General features: G+C 31.3%; 2 protein-coding genes across 2 annotated transcripts; one reads left to right on the plus strand and one right to left on the minus strand.

Annotated features, from left to right (window-relative positions):
- The first annotated feature begins 3,788 nt into the window (after positions 1 to 3,788).
- On the plus strand, positions 3,789 to 4,959 carry LOC18054578. Its single transcript, XM_006452063.2, has 2 exons — positions 3,789 to 4,352; positions 4,725 to 4,959. The coding sequence occupies exons 1-2, from the start codon at positions 4,006 to 4,008 to the stop codon at positions 4,780 to 4,782; spliced, it is 405 nt and encodes a 134-aa protein (XP_006452126.1). The 5' UTR covers positions 3,789 to 4,005; the 3' UTR covers positions 4,783 to 4,959.
- A 3,991-nt stretch (positions 4,960 to 8,950) lies between these two features.
- LOC18054579 (organic cation/carnitine transporter 4) lies at positions 8,951 to 12,776 on the minus strand. Its single transcript, XM_006452064.2, has 2 exons — positions 12,237 to 12,776; positions 8,951 to 10,301 (listed from the first exon to the last, which is right to left on the minus strand). Exons 1-2 carry the CDS (start codon positions 12,661 to 12,663, stop codon positions 9,130 to 9,132), a joined length of 1,599 nt encoding a protein of 532 aa, XP_006452127.1. The 5' UTR covers positions 12,664 to 12,776; the 3' UTR covers positions 8,951 to 9,129.
- Between the last annotated feature and the right edge of the window lie 2,452 nt (positions 12,777 to 15,228).

The following is a 15,228-nucleotide window of genomic DNA, read 5'->3' on the forward strand; positions in this document are numbered from 1 at the left end:
CACCTTAAACCCTGTAGTTTTAAAGTGTATCCGTGTATATATGTATATATATATATATATATATATCAAATTCCGTAGGTTGTATTAGGTTATTGATTATTGGAAAAGATACGAACACCCTATAATTTGGTAAAATAATCAAAGAACCCTCTTTATTTTTAAAATAGACACATAGATATTTTTCAGGATAATTATGTATTGGCAGTCGTTATGGTAAAGTTACTTTATTGTAGAACACTAATGATAACTGTCAGATCATAATAGTAATTAGAGATTTAATATTTATATGTATGATTGTATAATCATCATCAATACTCCACAATAGAACAATTCCAATATAATTGGACCCTTGTATCTTTAGTTATAATGACCTAGTTGTATTTTATTTGAGTAAAATTATTCAAGAAAAATCTACTTGGCTTTTCTCAAAGTAAATGTATTCCTATAATTATTTTAGTAAACCATAAGAGTGTCGCTGTCATTTTCCTTTGATTAGTTGCTTTCTTGATATGTAGTTCAACTTGATGAGTATGAAGAATTTTCCGGAGGAAAAATAAATGTTTCGACATGTAAGGTAACATCATTTTGGTGAGAAATGAGGGGGTACTACTTGATGTTGCTAGGAAAAAATTGTGGTGCAAAAGAATTTGTCTCTGTATGGGGAATTTGCGTAGTATAGTTTTCTGTTGCCAAGAAACACTTCTTTGTCTTCTGTTCTTGCCCTTTTTACTAAACTTATCTTAGGTTAACAATCATTAGTTATGATTAAGGTCTGTTTAGAACACCCATTTGGTTAATGTAAGTGACCATACTTAACTCTCAATAGCTTGATATGCGCATGATGCTATGCTTTCAAAACGATTCACTGCCTCGGATCATAATTTTTTTATATTATTGAGACTTAATTTTTTTTCCCTAGCAATCTTATGTAATAATCACCGATTACAAGTTTAAATTTTATATACGATAAATTTAGATAAAGAGAGAATCCCGATTCTATTATATGCATAGGATTCTCAAGTATTGTCATGACAAAAACAGTAAACATTTTAGATTCTTCAACAGTTATTTTTTAAGCAGTGTCTGTCTTGTATTATTTTCTTTTCGGTGGCAGATACCTTAAATGTTAATTAAATAAAAACAGCCCCACACACATAGTGCACCTATTCACATGATGTGTAAGGTATGGGCAGAAAAACAAAAAAAAAGAAACAAAAGTAAGTCTATTATATTATTTTTTAATATTCATTATGGGAGATAAGTATCATATATATATATATATATATATATATATATATATATATATATAATATTAAAATCTTGGTGGTTGAATGAGTAGATTGTCGATGACAAACCTAAAATAAATTAATTTTCGGTTACAACTTTACCACCTACTCATCTAAAAGTCAATTATCCATAACCCAACTTGTTCATATGTAACATTAGTGATTAATGCATTTTTATCTTATTCTACACAATGACCTCAATCCGTAGCAATTTTTAACTTCATATTAGCTCCCATTTATCTCAACAGTAACATTTGGATAATTCCCACGTGGTTTAGTGGACTTTACCAAGTAGGCCAAGACCTCAACCTGAGTGGCACAAAATGAAATTGTATAGATTACAATAATTTCATTAGTCAACATTTGAGGACAATTGTAATAATTAAATATAAATTCTGCATTATATTTAGACATCGTCAATCACGTCCCCCACACATATATTTACTAATAAATTAAACTAACCCACTATTAAAAATATTTATGTTTCTCTTTCAAAATGATTGAGGGTAAAAAATGAAGAAGAATTGTGTAAAAAATTTAGATGATTCATAATAAAGATCACATCACAATAATAATTTTAGACGGAAATTGTTATGTTACATAATCATGTAATATACATGATTATGTAACAGCCATTGAATGAAAATCTAATGATTGTGAAAATATAAAATAATAAAATTATGTTATTTCTTCATCCAACGGCTATTAAATAATCATAACAAAAGTCATTTTAGACAAGTTTAGAGATGAATAGCTGTCACTTTTTGATGAAGGGCGCTGAGACTGGTTATCTCCAGGAAACATTAATTAGCTACGTTTTTCCGTTGCCATTAACAATGTTTCCGTTATTTCATATTTGTTGCATGTATATCAAGCGATGGTTGTGACCAAATATCTTTGACAGGTAACAAAAATATTTCGTCCATAACAAAAAAAAAAAAATTGATAGTAGTGGAACCCTTATTTTAAATCTATATTGTAATTAAATAAAAAAAGTAAATACAATATATGCTCAAATAATAATATTATACTTATAAAACTGCGATGCTTAATTTGTATGTTCAAATGATATGTTATCTATTATTAATTATTAATTTTATGGTATTAGTTGAAGTTGTTATCTTTTATCAATGTGATAATCTTTGTAAACCTAGCTTCCCCCTCCTAATTATATAATTGGACAGAAATTAACATCGCTTTTAGAAAAATATGGGTGTAATAAATATATTCTTTCAATATTTATGAAATAAATGTATATGGGCCCGCGCCATAATTGATTTCTCGTTGAGAAATATCTACAAACTTCTAATGCTTACGCATGAGTAACATGATTCAAAATTTCGTTAAATTGAATGTATCGATTTTTTTTTTTAATCTAGACGATGGTGGTGATGAGTCATCTATTGATTCTAACTTAATTTTAACGAAAGATATTTACGTTGAGGATTCCTTAACTTACAACCATTTTAATAAACAGTGCGTGAGCCCTAGCCATACAATCACTGTTTATGTGAGTGGTTATAAATTACATTACATGTAACTTAGAATTTGTTTTATTTTAATAGTTTCAATGAGATTATATATATATATATATATATATATATATATATATAAGGTTCCAGATACTGTACACTTGGAGCATGGTACCCCCCATTTTGTCCGTATATGAGTTATCCTTATATCAAACAAAGAACTTGCTTCAATGTTATGAATATACTTTTATGATTTTTAACATCGATGTCCTTAATGTTTTTTCAAAAAAACAAAAGAGTCAAAAATTTGACATATAATTTTAAATTTTTATATTTTGACCCAATTTGTCTCTTAGAATTAATGATAGTATAAGGACAATAACTTGTAAAACTTTTTAGAACATAAAAGATTTTTTTATAAAAAAACATAATATTGATTTAATCTATAATAAATAATTTAAACATATAATAAAAGTATATTAATTTATCAATAATATTAATCTATTTTTTGGAAACAACATAAAATCTATTTAATCAATTATAAATAATTTAAATATAAAATAAAAATTAATTTATTATTAATAATATGACCAAATAACAATGCAAAAAATTTCATAATAATCAACTATGGTTTAATATTTAATTATAAATAATAGGAATATACTCTAAGTGTAAATAATAGAAATATATGGACTTATCCATTACAATTTTAAAACTTCTAATTTTTTCACTTTTCATCAAATAAGAGGGACCCCAAAGTCATTTATAAAAAAATTAGGGTACCATGCACCGGGGGGCACCGTAGCTTCGTCCATATATAAAAATAAATTATTGAACTGAGTTAAGTTAGAGTGTTCGTGACGGCATGTAGTAACTGTCGATGAATCAAGGGAATAGGGCCCGCCGCCGAATGATCCCACATAGACTTGCTAATTTTGTAACAATTCCGAAAAATCAGGGCCACTCTTATCCATAAAAAATAAAACACAAAATTCATTAATGAAAATGAAATCAATTAATTATGGGCCTATAAATAACGAAAGCCAAACCAGAGATCGGGTACACTAAATAGATCCACACACAAAACAACCACGTCAATTTTTTATTTTTTACACCGCCACCCACAAAACCAGTGAGTCTCTCGGTCTCGTTTCCGAAATCCCAATTGATTCATTCGCGAATACAACAACAACAACAAGAACAATAATTTTTTTATTATTATTGTTATTGTTATTATCAAAAATCAAATGAGGTTCTTGTTGGAGCTCGTTTCGTGCTGCGGGTGCCAGGAGTCGTTTTGTGGTGGCGGTGACGGTGGTGGCACCAGCCCAGTTCCCGAGAGTCCGTCTTCGGAGTCGAGCAGGTTGGTCCCCGTCTCGCGGAGGAGTTTCCGGCGGAGGAGGAGGGGAAGGACGGCCGGTGGTGACTTTGGCGGGCGGTCATCCGGTGAGTGGAAGCCCTCCCTGTTTGCTATTTCTGAAGACAACGTTGTTATTGAAAGACAGACGAGTGATTCGGACGGTGCTGTTAAGAGAAAATCCGGAAGTTTTAAGCCCGATAAAATTCGTCTTCGTACTTTCAGCAAGGATTTCGGGTTCGTTTTCTCTTTGGCCTTTCTTTTTTTCTTTCATTTAAATTTTCTCATGTCTGCATCAGTTATTTTAAAAGATAAAAGTTTTGTATGTGATTGGCTAATAATAAATTGACGTAATCTTTAAATAGCAATTAATCGAGTTGGTAAAATTCCTTTTTTTTTACTTCGAATCCGACTTACACGGACACAAGATTATAAATGAGATTAAATTACTTTAAATGCACGGTAGGTGTTTGGTGGATCATATTTTTAAGATAAGAAAATAATCATAATTTTAAAAAAAATTAAATATACATATATATATATATATATATATTTTTTGGAAAAGACCGAAGCTTTTTATGTTTTAACTAACTGGGATTTTGGGTTCAGGCAAAGTTCAATGCCAACATTCATTCCGGCGTTTTCTCCGACACCATTCATGTTTTGATGATGGAGTTGACTTGACTTGCCGCTCACTCAAAGCCCGTGATTGGAGATCTAAATTTGGATGTATACACTTATTATACATAGCTACGTTGTCTATTCAGGATAATAATAAAATTTCTGTAAATTTCGATATTTATTATTATTATTGTCCAATATGGCTGTTTATTAATTAAACCAACCTCAAGTGGCTACTGACTGATTCTTCTTTAACTTAGCAAGTAATATAAATTCATCTTCCAAATTTTGTCGAAACATATTTGGCTTCGAAGGACAATTATTAATTTCAGGTGTGAATCATGTGATAGTAGTAATAAATAAGGTATATAGGGGGAATGATACTTTGGTCCTAGTAAATTTGTAATATCACTTGTCAATTATGTCATAAGTAAAAAAAAAACAAACAGCTTCTACGTAAACCGACTACCAAGAAAACTATTTACATCATGAATCACAAGTTATGTTCAAAATTTAGTACGATCTGGGGCAATTTGCAAATGAGAATATTATATTTATCCTTCAATAATCAGCAATTTATTTTTTCCAATACTTCATATTATAACATATGATATAAGTCTATTAGAAATAAACTACAATAAAATTAAGGGAAGATAGAAGGTGTCGACCAATCCAATCATAAAATTGTTGATAAAGATAACTAATAGGCTGGAACATCAAACAAAAGCCCAAGAGGGTCTGTGGGCTGCCACGGCACAACCCATCATTTGATTCGTGTCTTGTCGTGTTTATTTTTTATTTTTTCTTCAACTCCGCTCAACACAAGAACCAAGGGCCATGCCTAAGAAAAAAGTAACACAATCTTTTCCTTTTTAAATATTTTTTAATTGGGCATGTCAAATTATTGGCGTACTTTTTTCAAGCACATGTATATTTTTTTGGTCCACGTGCCTTTAATCAAATTTAATAAAATAAAAAATTTAAAATTTAAGTGTATATTCAATAATAATAAACTAATAATAGTAAGAAAATGTAATACTAACTATTAAATTAAACCTTATGATATTTTAATTCTTTTTTAATACTTAACAACGACAACAATAACAACAACAACAACAATAATAATAATAAAAATTTCTTAAAGATTAATTTAATTGTTAACTTAGATTTACATGGAGTCATAGATCATAGTCCATAATAACATTAGTTCATACATTCATAAAATCATGATATTTATAATTTTATTTATTAAAATCATGATATCATCTATTCATTTAATAGATTATAAACACAAAAAACTAGATTTTTTTAAAACTAAGAATTAATTTAATTTAAAAATTTTAAGCTAATAAAATAAATTAAAAAATTTAATTTCAAATTATTTATAAAATCATAATATTTTAAGTTTATTTTTATTAAAAAAATTTACTGTAATATACTTTGGCCCATATGTTTATTCATGGGCTACAAGTTGCGTGCTAACTCACCAATTAAACGTATTTGCTTAAGTCCAACCCATACCATGACATCTCAATCTCAACCCACCAATGAAACCTTTTGAAGTGTCGTTAACATATCTCTAATTATACTATACTTTTAAGGTCCATGTGTCTAAAATTTTTAGTTCAACCCAGTCCGCGTGCATGCCATCTCATGCTATGTCCCTTATCAACGTGTTCATTTTCGTGCTATACCCTGATGTATAGACCCGTGCCATGACACATGCCACCCGGCCCATTGACCATCTCTAGTTGTTGACTTATATGTATTTTTGGTTATTGTCTTAACACCAGGGATAAAATGAAATTTTAAAAATTTTATTAGGGACCTAATTTATAATAATAATAATAATAGTGTAATTTTTAGATTTTACCTATTACCCCATTATCCTATTATCCACTAATGTCAAAATTCGATTATTCTGTAAATGAGATGCGTTTTTTCAGTAACATTTTTTACATGAGAGGTAAGGGGTTATGGAAAACAGAGTTGGAGAAAACTGCAAAAGTTGAAATCTGAAAATAAAAAAATGTCGTTCTCCCTAAAACTAATAGGATCATAGCATAAAGTTTAGCAAATTAATCTAAAAAATCATATTGTTATAATCAAATCTTTTCTCATTCCTCTTTGAGACTTGTTTTTGTACTGACAAATTTTGTTATTTTCACTATAATTTTTTTTTATTTTCACAAAACTTAAATTAGTTTAAGAATAAAGAATTATAACAATTCTGATCAGTGTTCTCTGGACTAGTTTGAAGATGCAATTCTGCACACTTTTGTTCTTGACCTTAACCATTTAATACGCTTTTACACATTTAACTAGCTCTGGCGATTTTTAAATTAGCTAGAATTACCTTACTGGAAGTGCTTGTTGATCGCTTCTTTTAACAAAAAATTATGTCTACATAAAATTTCCCCTTAGCTTTATCAAAATGATGAACCAACAAGAAATGATGTTTTGTGATGGCATTGGAATACTTGGGCCCATTTTCCGTACAAAAGCCAGTCGCTAACCGATGTTGGGCTTCTCTTGACCAGTTTGAGATCAAAGAGTTTGTGTTTGTCAGTTTTGAGTCCCAACCATTAGCAGAATGTACATTCAATTTGGGTATCTCTGTTATTGACAATTGTTTCTACATAGAGGTGGACTTGACTTCTTCCACACAGATTTAATCTAATTGGTAACTACTTCATTTTGAATGGTACGCTTTTATTCTTCCCCAATCCGTAGATAGATGACGATCATCGTAATATATAATACATTTAGGTAGCGTTTACTTTTTGGATTGGATTGGGAATCCTAGGAGTGGGAATCCTATGATTGGGAGTGTGGAGTGGGAGTGGGAGTAGGTTGTTTACTTACACTGGAATGGAAGCATGGAATAGAGATCAGAATCCAATTTATGTGTTTACTTTGTCTTGGATTGGGAGTAAATAGTTTCAAATTACAATTTTATCCTTATTTAAAGAATTATAGTTTTTAATTACAAAACTAATAAAAAATATATTTAATGAATAATATTTATTTTATTATATTTTTAAATTTATTATAATTATTAATATTCTTAATTATGAACAATAAATTATTAATTTTAATACAAAATGAAACCTTATTTTATTTTATTTAATATAATTATATTAAATTTATTATTATATAAAATAATAATATAATATTATTTAGTACAAAATTAATATTTTCTTAGAATAAACTATTTATTATTATTAATATTAAATAAATATAGTACTATTATTTTTAAAATAAATATAATAATATTATATTTATTAATTCTCTATTAATATAATAATATTATTTTAAAATAATTTTAACTTAGAATCAATGCAAATTATTATTTAGTTAAATATAATATTATTATTCAAATAAATATAATAATATTTATTTTATTTTATTAATTATAAAATATTAAATTAAATTAAAAAAATAAAAGGATAAAAAAGAGATTTTCCACTCCCACTCCCCACTCCAAAAATAGGTAGAACCCACGGAGTGAGATTCCCACTCTCTTCTTATTTAGAGGAAGTAAACGTTGGAGTGGGAGGAATCCACGCTCCTCACTTCCACTCCATCAAGTAAACACAGCATTAGTTACTATAAGTATTGTTTTATTACTGTCAAATCCAGTTTAAAGCATTATTCAAGTTGTTGGTGATGGAAGCACATATTGCTTCGCTGCATTCAAACATTCATTTACAGGTAGCAAAATGGATTACAATACAATTACATGCTATAAATATGCATGATTTTTTTTTTTTATATTCGTATTGATAAATATTGACACAATTAATAAATGGATTAACACGGCACACCACAAAAAATAACCGTATCGTATTTATATTACACAATCTCAATATGATTATATGTTTATAATACGTGTATCAATTAATATGTAATAATATTATTGAAAATACTAACTAATCTATATACCGAACACTTAATTAATCAATCGTGCACGTCTATATTGTGTTATAACTTATCCATGTTATATTTATATTATGTTAACTTATTTATGATCTATTTTAAAGAATAATATTGACATATTTATTATTTTTTAAAATTATTTTTAATTTTTTATTAAATATATTAAATTAGTTCACACGATTAACACAATTAATAAACCGATCGTATTTATATTTTGACGTTTCAACAAGATTAATAAATAAGTCGTATTCATGTTTGCTTAAATTTAACACGACTGGAATAAGGCACGATAGATTATACGAATTGACACCCTCAACATTCATTTACCTCCATTCACTGGTAAATTCTAGGTGAAATTCAAATTCAACAGCAGAAGGTGATTAAAATAGAGAAAAAGAATTCATCAACAATGATTCTCTTCAACCCTTGCCTGAAGATAAACGCGGTTAAGAGTCTAAACAACACCTTCTCCTTCTTTCATTCCGGCCATTGTGTCATACAACGGCTTGTTTAATGTCTCCGGTAGGTAAAATGCAAACAGCCCTCCGATAATGCCACATGCTGCAAACACTGCAAATGGCAACCAACCACCCAAAACCACCACGAATGGTGCCAAAATCGCCCCCAGTTGGGCGGCCTGTGTTGCACACCCGAGGGCTGCGTTTCTCACTACTGTAGGGAACAACTCTGTAGTGTATATAAATAGCAAATTGTAAGTACCAGCCACCCCAAAGATACCCATAACGCCACAAATCATCCTCACAATTTTCCATATGCCATTGTTTTTAACTAAACTACCAAGTAAGCAGAAAAATCCACTAAACCAAAGAGTGCCTATTGTCATCGGTTTCCTTCCGAGTTTGTCCAACAAAACTGCTGTGATTGTGAATGCTGGCATCTCTGCTACTGCATTGACGAGCACGTTTAGATAAAGGTTCGTTTGGAGATTGACGACGTTTAAACTAATGCCATAGTAGACGACTGAGCACAAGAAGTTAATGGTAACGGCCAAAAACAGGCGTATACGCGTCAATGGGGACTTAATAACATCTATGACAGAACCTGTGACTGCTTCTTTTGTCGCCAATTCTTCCTTGTAATTTTGTTTGCCATTTGAAGCATCATTTTCTTGTTCGTCATCAAGCATGAGAACAACCCCATCAGGCAAATGGCGCCCGTTAGACTTGGCAATAGCACGCATGATTTTCATGGCCTCATTTAGTTTGCCTCGAACAAGATACCATCTAGGAGATTCGGGGAGAAAAGGAAGAATAATAAGAAGGAACAAAATTGAGGGGATTGAAGAAGCAATGTAAAGAGCACGCCATGTTTGAAAAATATAAGCTATGCCTGAGAGTAAGGCTATTCCAGTTGAGAAGAAGTAGAATGTGGACATGCCAGCAGCCCCACGCTTTGATGGGCCTACGGGTTCTGTGGCGAGGACGAAGGCGCAAAGGCCAACACCTCCAGTGCTAAAGCCAGTAAGCATGCGAAGTACGACATAGGTTGAGTAGTTTGGTGAGAATGCTGTTAAGCAACCAAAAACAGCATTCATCATGCAGACTACTGTTAAAGAACCTTTTCTTCCTAGCCTGGAGTCTGAGAGATGGCCAAATACTCCCGCACCTGAAAACATACAAACAATTTTAGTTATGTATTTATCTATACCAAATTTTTGTTAAATTAAGTGGTGCAAGAATTTTCATTTGTGCCTTATTAAGGCACTGTTGTGTTTGAGATAAGTGCTTTCACTTGTCCATATATTCAACCTCAGTCCTTACCTCAAAAATCCAATTCTTGAAGCTAAATCTGTTTAAGTTACGTATAAAATGCTTATTATATATATCTTATAAAATATTGCTGTTGGTTTACTGTAGAATCGCATTAATCTCGTAAACATGTAATTTTTTTACTCTTGTTCTACAGAGAAAAAGTATTGAAACTTTACCCAATGATTTACGTGTTTATAGGAATAATTATTGTGTGCTAAGAGTTCATGCCAACACAGCTGTTCTTTCCTAAAAGAACAACATAAATGGGGACAGGGAAGCTGGCCATACGTAAAGAAGTCATATATAATCTGATGGCCGTACATCAAGAAAAGATCATCATAGGTCATGTTTTCTGATGATGACCATCATGTGTTACCTTATCGTCAATAGCTTTATCGTTTGAGGGAAACTCGCATGGGAGTAGATGAAACGTTTTGTGGGTCACATCCTTTTTTTGGAGAAAGTATTTCGGAAAGATGAGTTGTGAGCCAAAGAAAGTCAGAAAGCTTAGCACAAAACGTCGAAAAACTATTTCACAAACAAACAAACTTGAAAAATCATATACATATACAATCATGACATAGACCATAGAAAAATTATTTATTCGTTAATGCCAGTTGAATCCTTTAATGTTTATTGTGTCTAATCAAAAAATTAATTCTTAATTATACATATTTTTATTACAACTATAGTATCATGTTTTGTCCGTTATGATGTTATTATTTCTTTTGTGAGAATTTCGTTTAGAAATGGCAATTGACAAAAAAGGAAGCAATACACCACTAATATAATTTCCAAATTAAAAAAGCCGTCCTTGATAGAAACATCTCTTTACTTTTCTATTTCATATTTTTTTTAAAAAAGTAATAAAGTTAATCCTGTCACATCTTTTAACAACAGTTTGTTACAGAGAACAAAAGTACTACAATCGTCAAAAGCAAAAAAACAAATAAAAAAAAAACAAGTGGGAGAACAATTTCTCAAACAAAGCTTGGCTGGCCTTTAATGGACAAATATTTGGATCATTTAGGAATCATATAGAAAGTTCACCAGTTGCAACTCTAGATAAACTTCAATCAATCCTTGCATAAATAGAAAGTCGACGCATACACACACATTAAACAAAAAAAAAAAAAAAATTCTTACTAACTTTATGCCTTAAAGTTTTGGAATTTAAAATCTACAATACCATATCTAATTAATTTGCATTTAAGTTAATCTCAAGTAATATCCTAATCATGTGAATTCATATCTTCATTTCTTAATTTATTATTATATTATACATGCAGCTGAGATCGCAGTTTCAATAAAATATTGACTAGACAAGAACCAGTGAATCACCACAAGCTGCTAGCAATATATAAATTAAAATTTATTCGTTAATTTTTTTTTTCTTTTTTCCTGAAATATTTGAGGGCCTCAGAAATTTCACTGCAACCACGCATTCACCTAAATTACAGTGAAAAACATTAGCGGACCAAGAGATAAGCCTTACATATACACCGTTTTTGGCTGTGTCTGCATCTGCCAGCTATGTCTTTATCTTTTCGCTGAATCATCACCACGGGTGATACACACACAAAATTCAATTTCTTCATCCAATTATTTTTTTATGTTATGTTTTTGAAAGTCTTTTGAACGCCTCCTTAATCTTGCGTATGACAACTTTCTAGGCATTTTAATTTCACGTCGACAACGTGACAAGTAATTATTAAATAAAATTAATTAATTAATCAACATAAATAAATGAATAATTAACTAGGAAAGAAAAAAAAAAAAAAAGACTTACCAATCATGCAGCCAAAAAAGAACAATGCCTGGACGAGTCCAACCTTATACTTTTCTTCACAAAAGAGGCCCCACTGAGTCACCGTCGAGCTACCGTCCCCGCCTGTCCAAGCCCACGAACCCGGTTCGAGCCCACAGACAGTTTTCTCCCCGGGGTCACACCCCTGTCCGAGGCAGCTGTATTCCGGTTCCCGGTCGGCAAAGATCATGACCATCGTGTGGAACGCCTCGAGCGCCCACGCAAGGCTTGTAAGCACGAAATGACGCAGCTGCCACGGCCCGAACTCGCCGCAGTATTTGTGTAGCATGTCGTCGACGAGGAGCTTCTCCTGCTCGGCAGGCGGTTGTTTTGGCGGGGATAGGAGAGGTGACCGGAGGGACTCGCCGTTGCCGGGATCTGAAGATGACGTGGATATCCCCATGTTCATTAATTTCGCGTTGTATATTTTCCTATTATAGCTCTTGCATCATGGTGGTGGATGTTTTTGTATTTGTAAATTGTAACGGAGACAGTGTGTGCGCGCATCTATATGGTTAAGAATGAGGGTATTTTTGTAATTTTATTTTCATGAACGGTAGTTTGATATAAATACGACACGTGGAGGGCTTATCTGCCGTAAGATTGTCGGGAATGTTGTTGTTGTCATCTCTAGTTGCCTACCTTGCCGAAGTGAAAATTAAATAGAGAGGAGAGAGTCGGAAATTTCCGAGTCCCACTTGTGACTTAACTTTTAACTTTCCAATACTGTGAAGATATATTAGATAATCTGTGTGTTTTTTTTTTTAACAAGAATTAATTAAGAAATATATTCGTAAATGTATTTTATTTATGAAGTATTGATATGATAATAAGGATCCAACTAAGTTACAACTGGCTTATTCCTTTCACATAAACAGCAACACAATAATAGTGTCCGCATAAGTTTAATTATGAGAAAAATCAGTTTACAGTAAACTATAAATTATCATTTACTTGATAATAAAATTGAGATATAAAATTAGTATGCACCGGACGCAAAGAAAATTCACATCTTCGGTAAGTAATAATAATAATAATATTCAACAATATTAGTTAACATTTAAACTCTACTTCCGATTTTTTATTTATGTGCTAAAATTTTTGTTAAAGTGGCGTTGTGATGGCGTCCTAAATCATGAAGTGATTGCGACGCCCACAACTTAGGCAATTAAGTAGTTTGCAAGTCTTTCACTACCCTGTTACGTGAGGACTAAAATTTTGTCTTGACATATGGCTGCCAAATTAGTTTAAAAAATCTAATCCGCTGGTGTACTGTAAGAAGTCTGGGTTAGCTCACAATTGATTGTCAACGAACAATAATTGTAAAATAAGTCATAATTTGACAATGTTTTTACATGGATTGCTGTTGTTTTATATATATCATTGAATTTGTATCATGATGTGGTGGTCATCAGAGAGTCCATTAGAAGGTACATATCATCATAATGAATCTATTAATTACGTAAGAAATTGATTAGAAATATGTATTTATAGCCGCTTGTCCTGTTTAAACCTTAATTTAAATAGGTTGATAATTTTATTTCCTTAAAACATGGACTATGTATGAGGTCAATTACAGTTGCATATATTATAAATGATTAGACAATTCACTAGAGTTCCATTGGGAATGATCAACTCAACAACTGATAGGATTACTACTTTCAATAGAGTTATACTAATTTGATTCTCTGCCAACTTTCTAATTCAAGTGATAACAACAAATAGAATTAATCATAATCCATTTAACCGAAAAAAAAAATAGAACTAATAATAGATTCATAATCTCACGTTCAATTTTTAGTGTTACATTAATTAATTAATATGCCACTTACATGAAATTAAAATTAATTGACATTACATGACTTCAGAAGAATGGGAATAATATTTCCTCAAAGGATATGTATGCGCGGTGGTTCTCTCACACAGACAGCCCCCACTTAAAAAATATGCGGACACTCACATTTTGGGCGTTGTTGGGGTGGGTAAAAAAACCGTGCACTAGAGAAAACCGATCTAAACCGATCCGAACCGTTCCGATTGGACCGGTTTTAATTTTAAAAAATAACCGAAATATATGGTTTGTAAAAAAAAAAACCGAAATGCAAGTTCGGTATTCGGTTCACTCAGTTGAACCGAAAAACCGAACCGAAAAACCGGGTTATTATTGAAATTTTATTTAAATAGACACGTGTTAAATTTTAATTGGTTGCGTAAGATAATTAAAATATTTTGTAAGTACCTTATTAGTAGTTAGTAAGATATTAGTGATAAAATGTGTTTTGAATACTTTATATTTATTGTTAATAGTTGTAATGAAATTAGGATAAATTAATTGTTGAAAAAAATTATTATATTCATGAGGCCTAATGGGCTAAAAATTTAGAAATTCAAAATAGGTCCAAAAGGCCCAAAATCGAACCGATCCGATCCGAAAAGATCCATTTATGTTCGGTTTTTATTGAGTTCGGTTCTTATTTAGTTCTTTTTATAAAATAACCAATTTAAATCGGTTCTGCTTAATTTCGATCTGAACCGAACCGGACCGAACCGTGCCCACCCCATCAACGGCTGAATTCAGTTGTGAAGTAAAGGCCACTTCTGACATTTTCTACGTGTGGGCCCTGCGTTAAAAACTTTGAAAAAAAAATTCATTTATCTCTGCACGCTTTTATTCAATGGGGACCATGTGTATGCAAAAACATAATTTGCTATTTTTCATTCAACTCTGTTCTCCCCGAGGTCTTGATTTTAACTTGATTTTCACTTTTTTTTTTGGTACAAAGACGTGCAAGACTGTACAAAGACGTGCAAGACTAAGGCAAAACAAAACGAGGGTGTGAAATTCCAATACAATCATGAAGAATCCAAAACTCAACCCCTAAAGGAAGAGAATTGAAGATGTGCAATTCAACAGGCAGAGAAAGAGCAGAGTTTGCAAGAAAGTCAGCTGCAAAATTTTATTCTCTGTAAACAT

This window comes from Citrus clementina, unplaced genomic scaffold, assembly GCF_000493195.1.
Source record: "Citrus clementina cultivar Clemenules unplaced genomic scaffold, Citrus_clementina_v1.0 scaffold_1, whole genome shotgun sequence".
In the NCBI taxonomy this organism is placed as follows: Eukaryota; Viridiplantae; Streptophyta; class Magnoliopsida; order Sapindales; family Rutaceae; genus Citrus; species Citrus x clementina.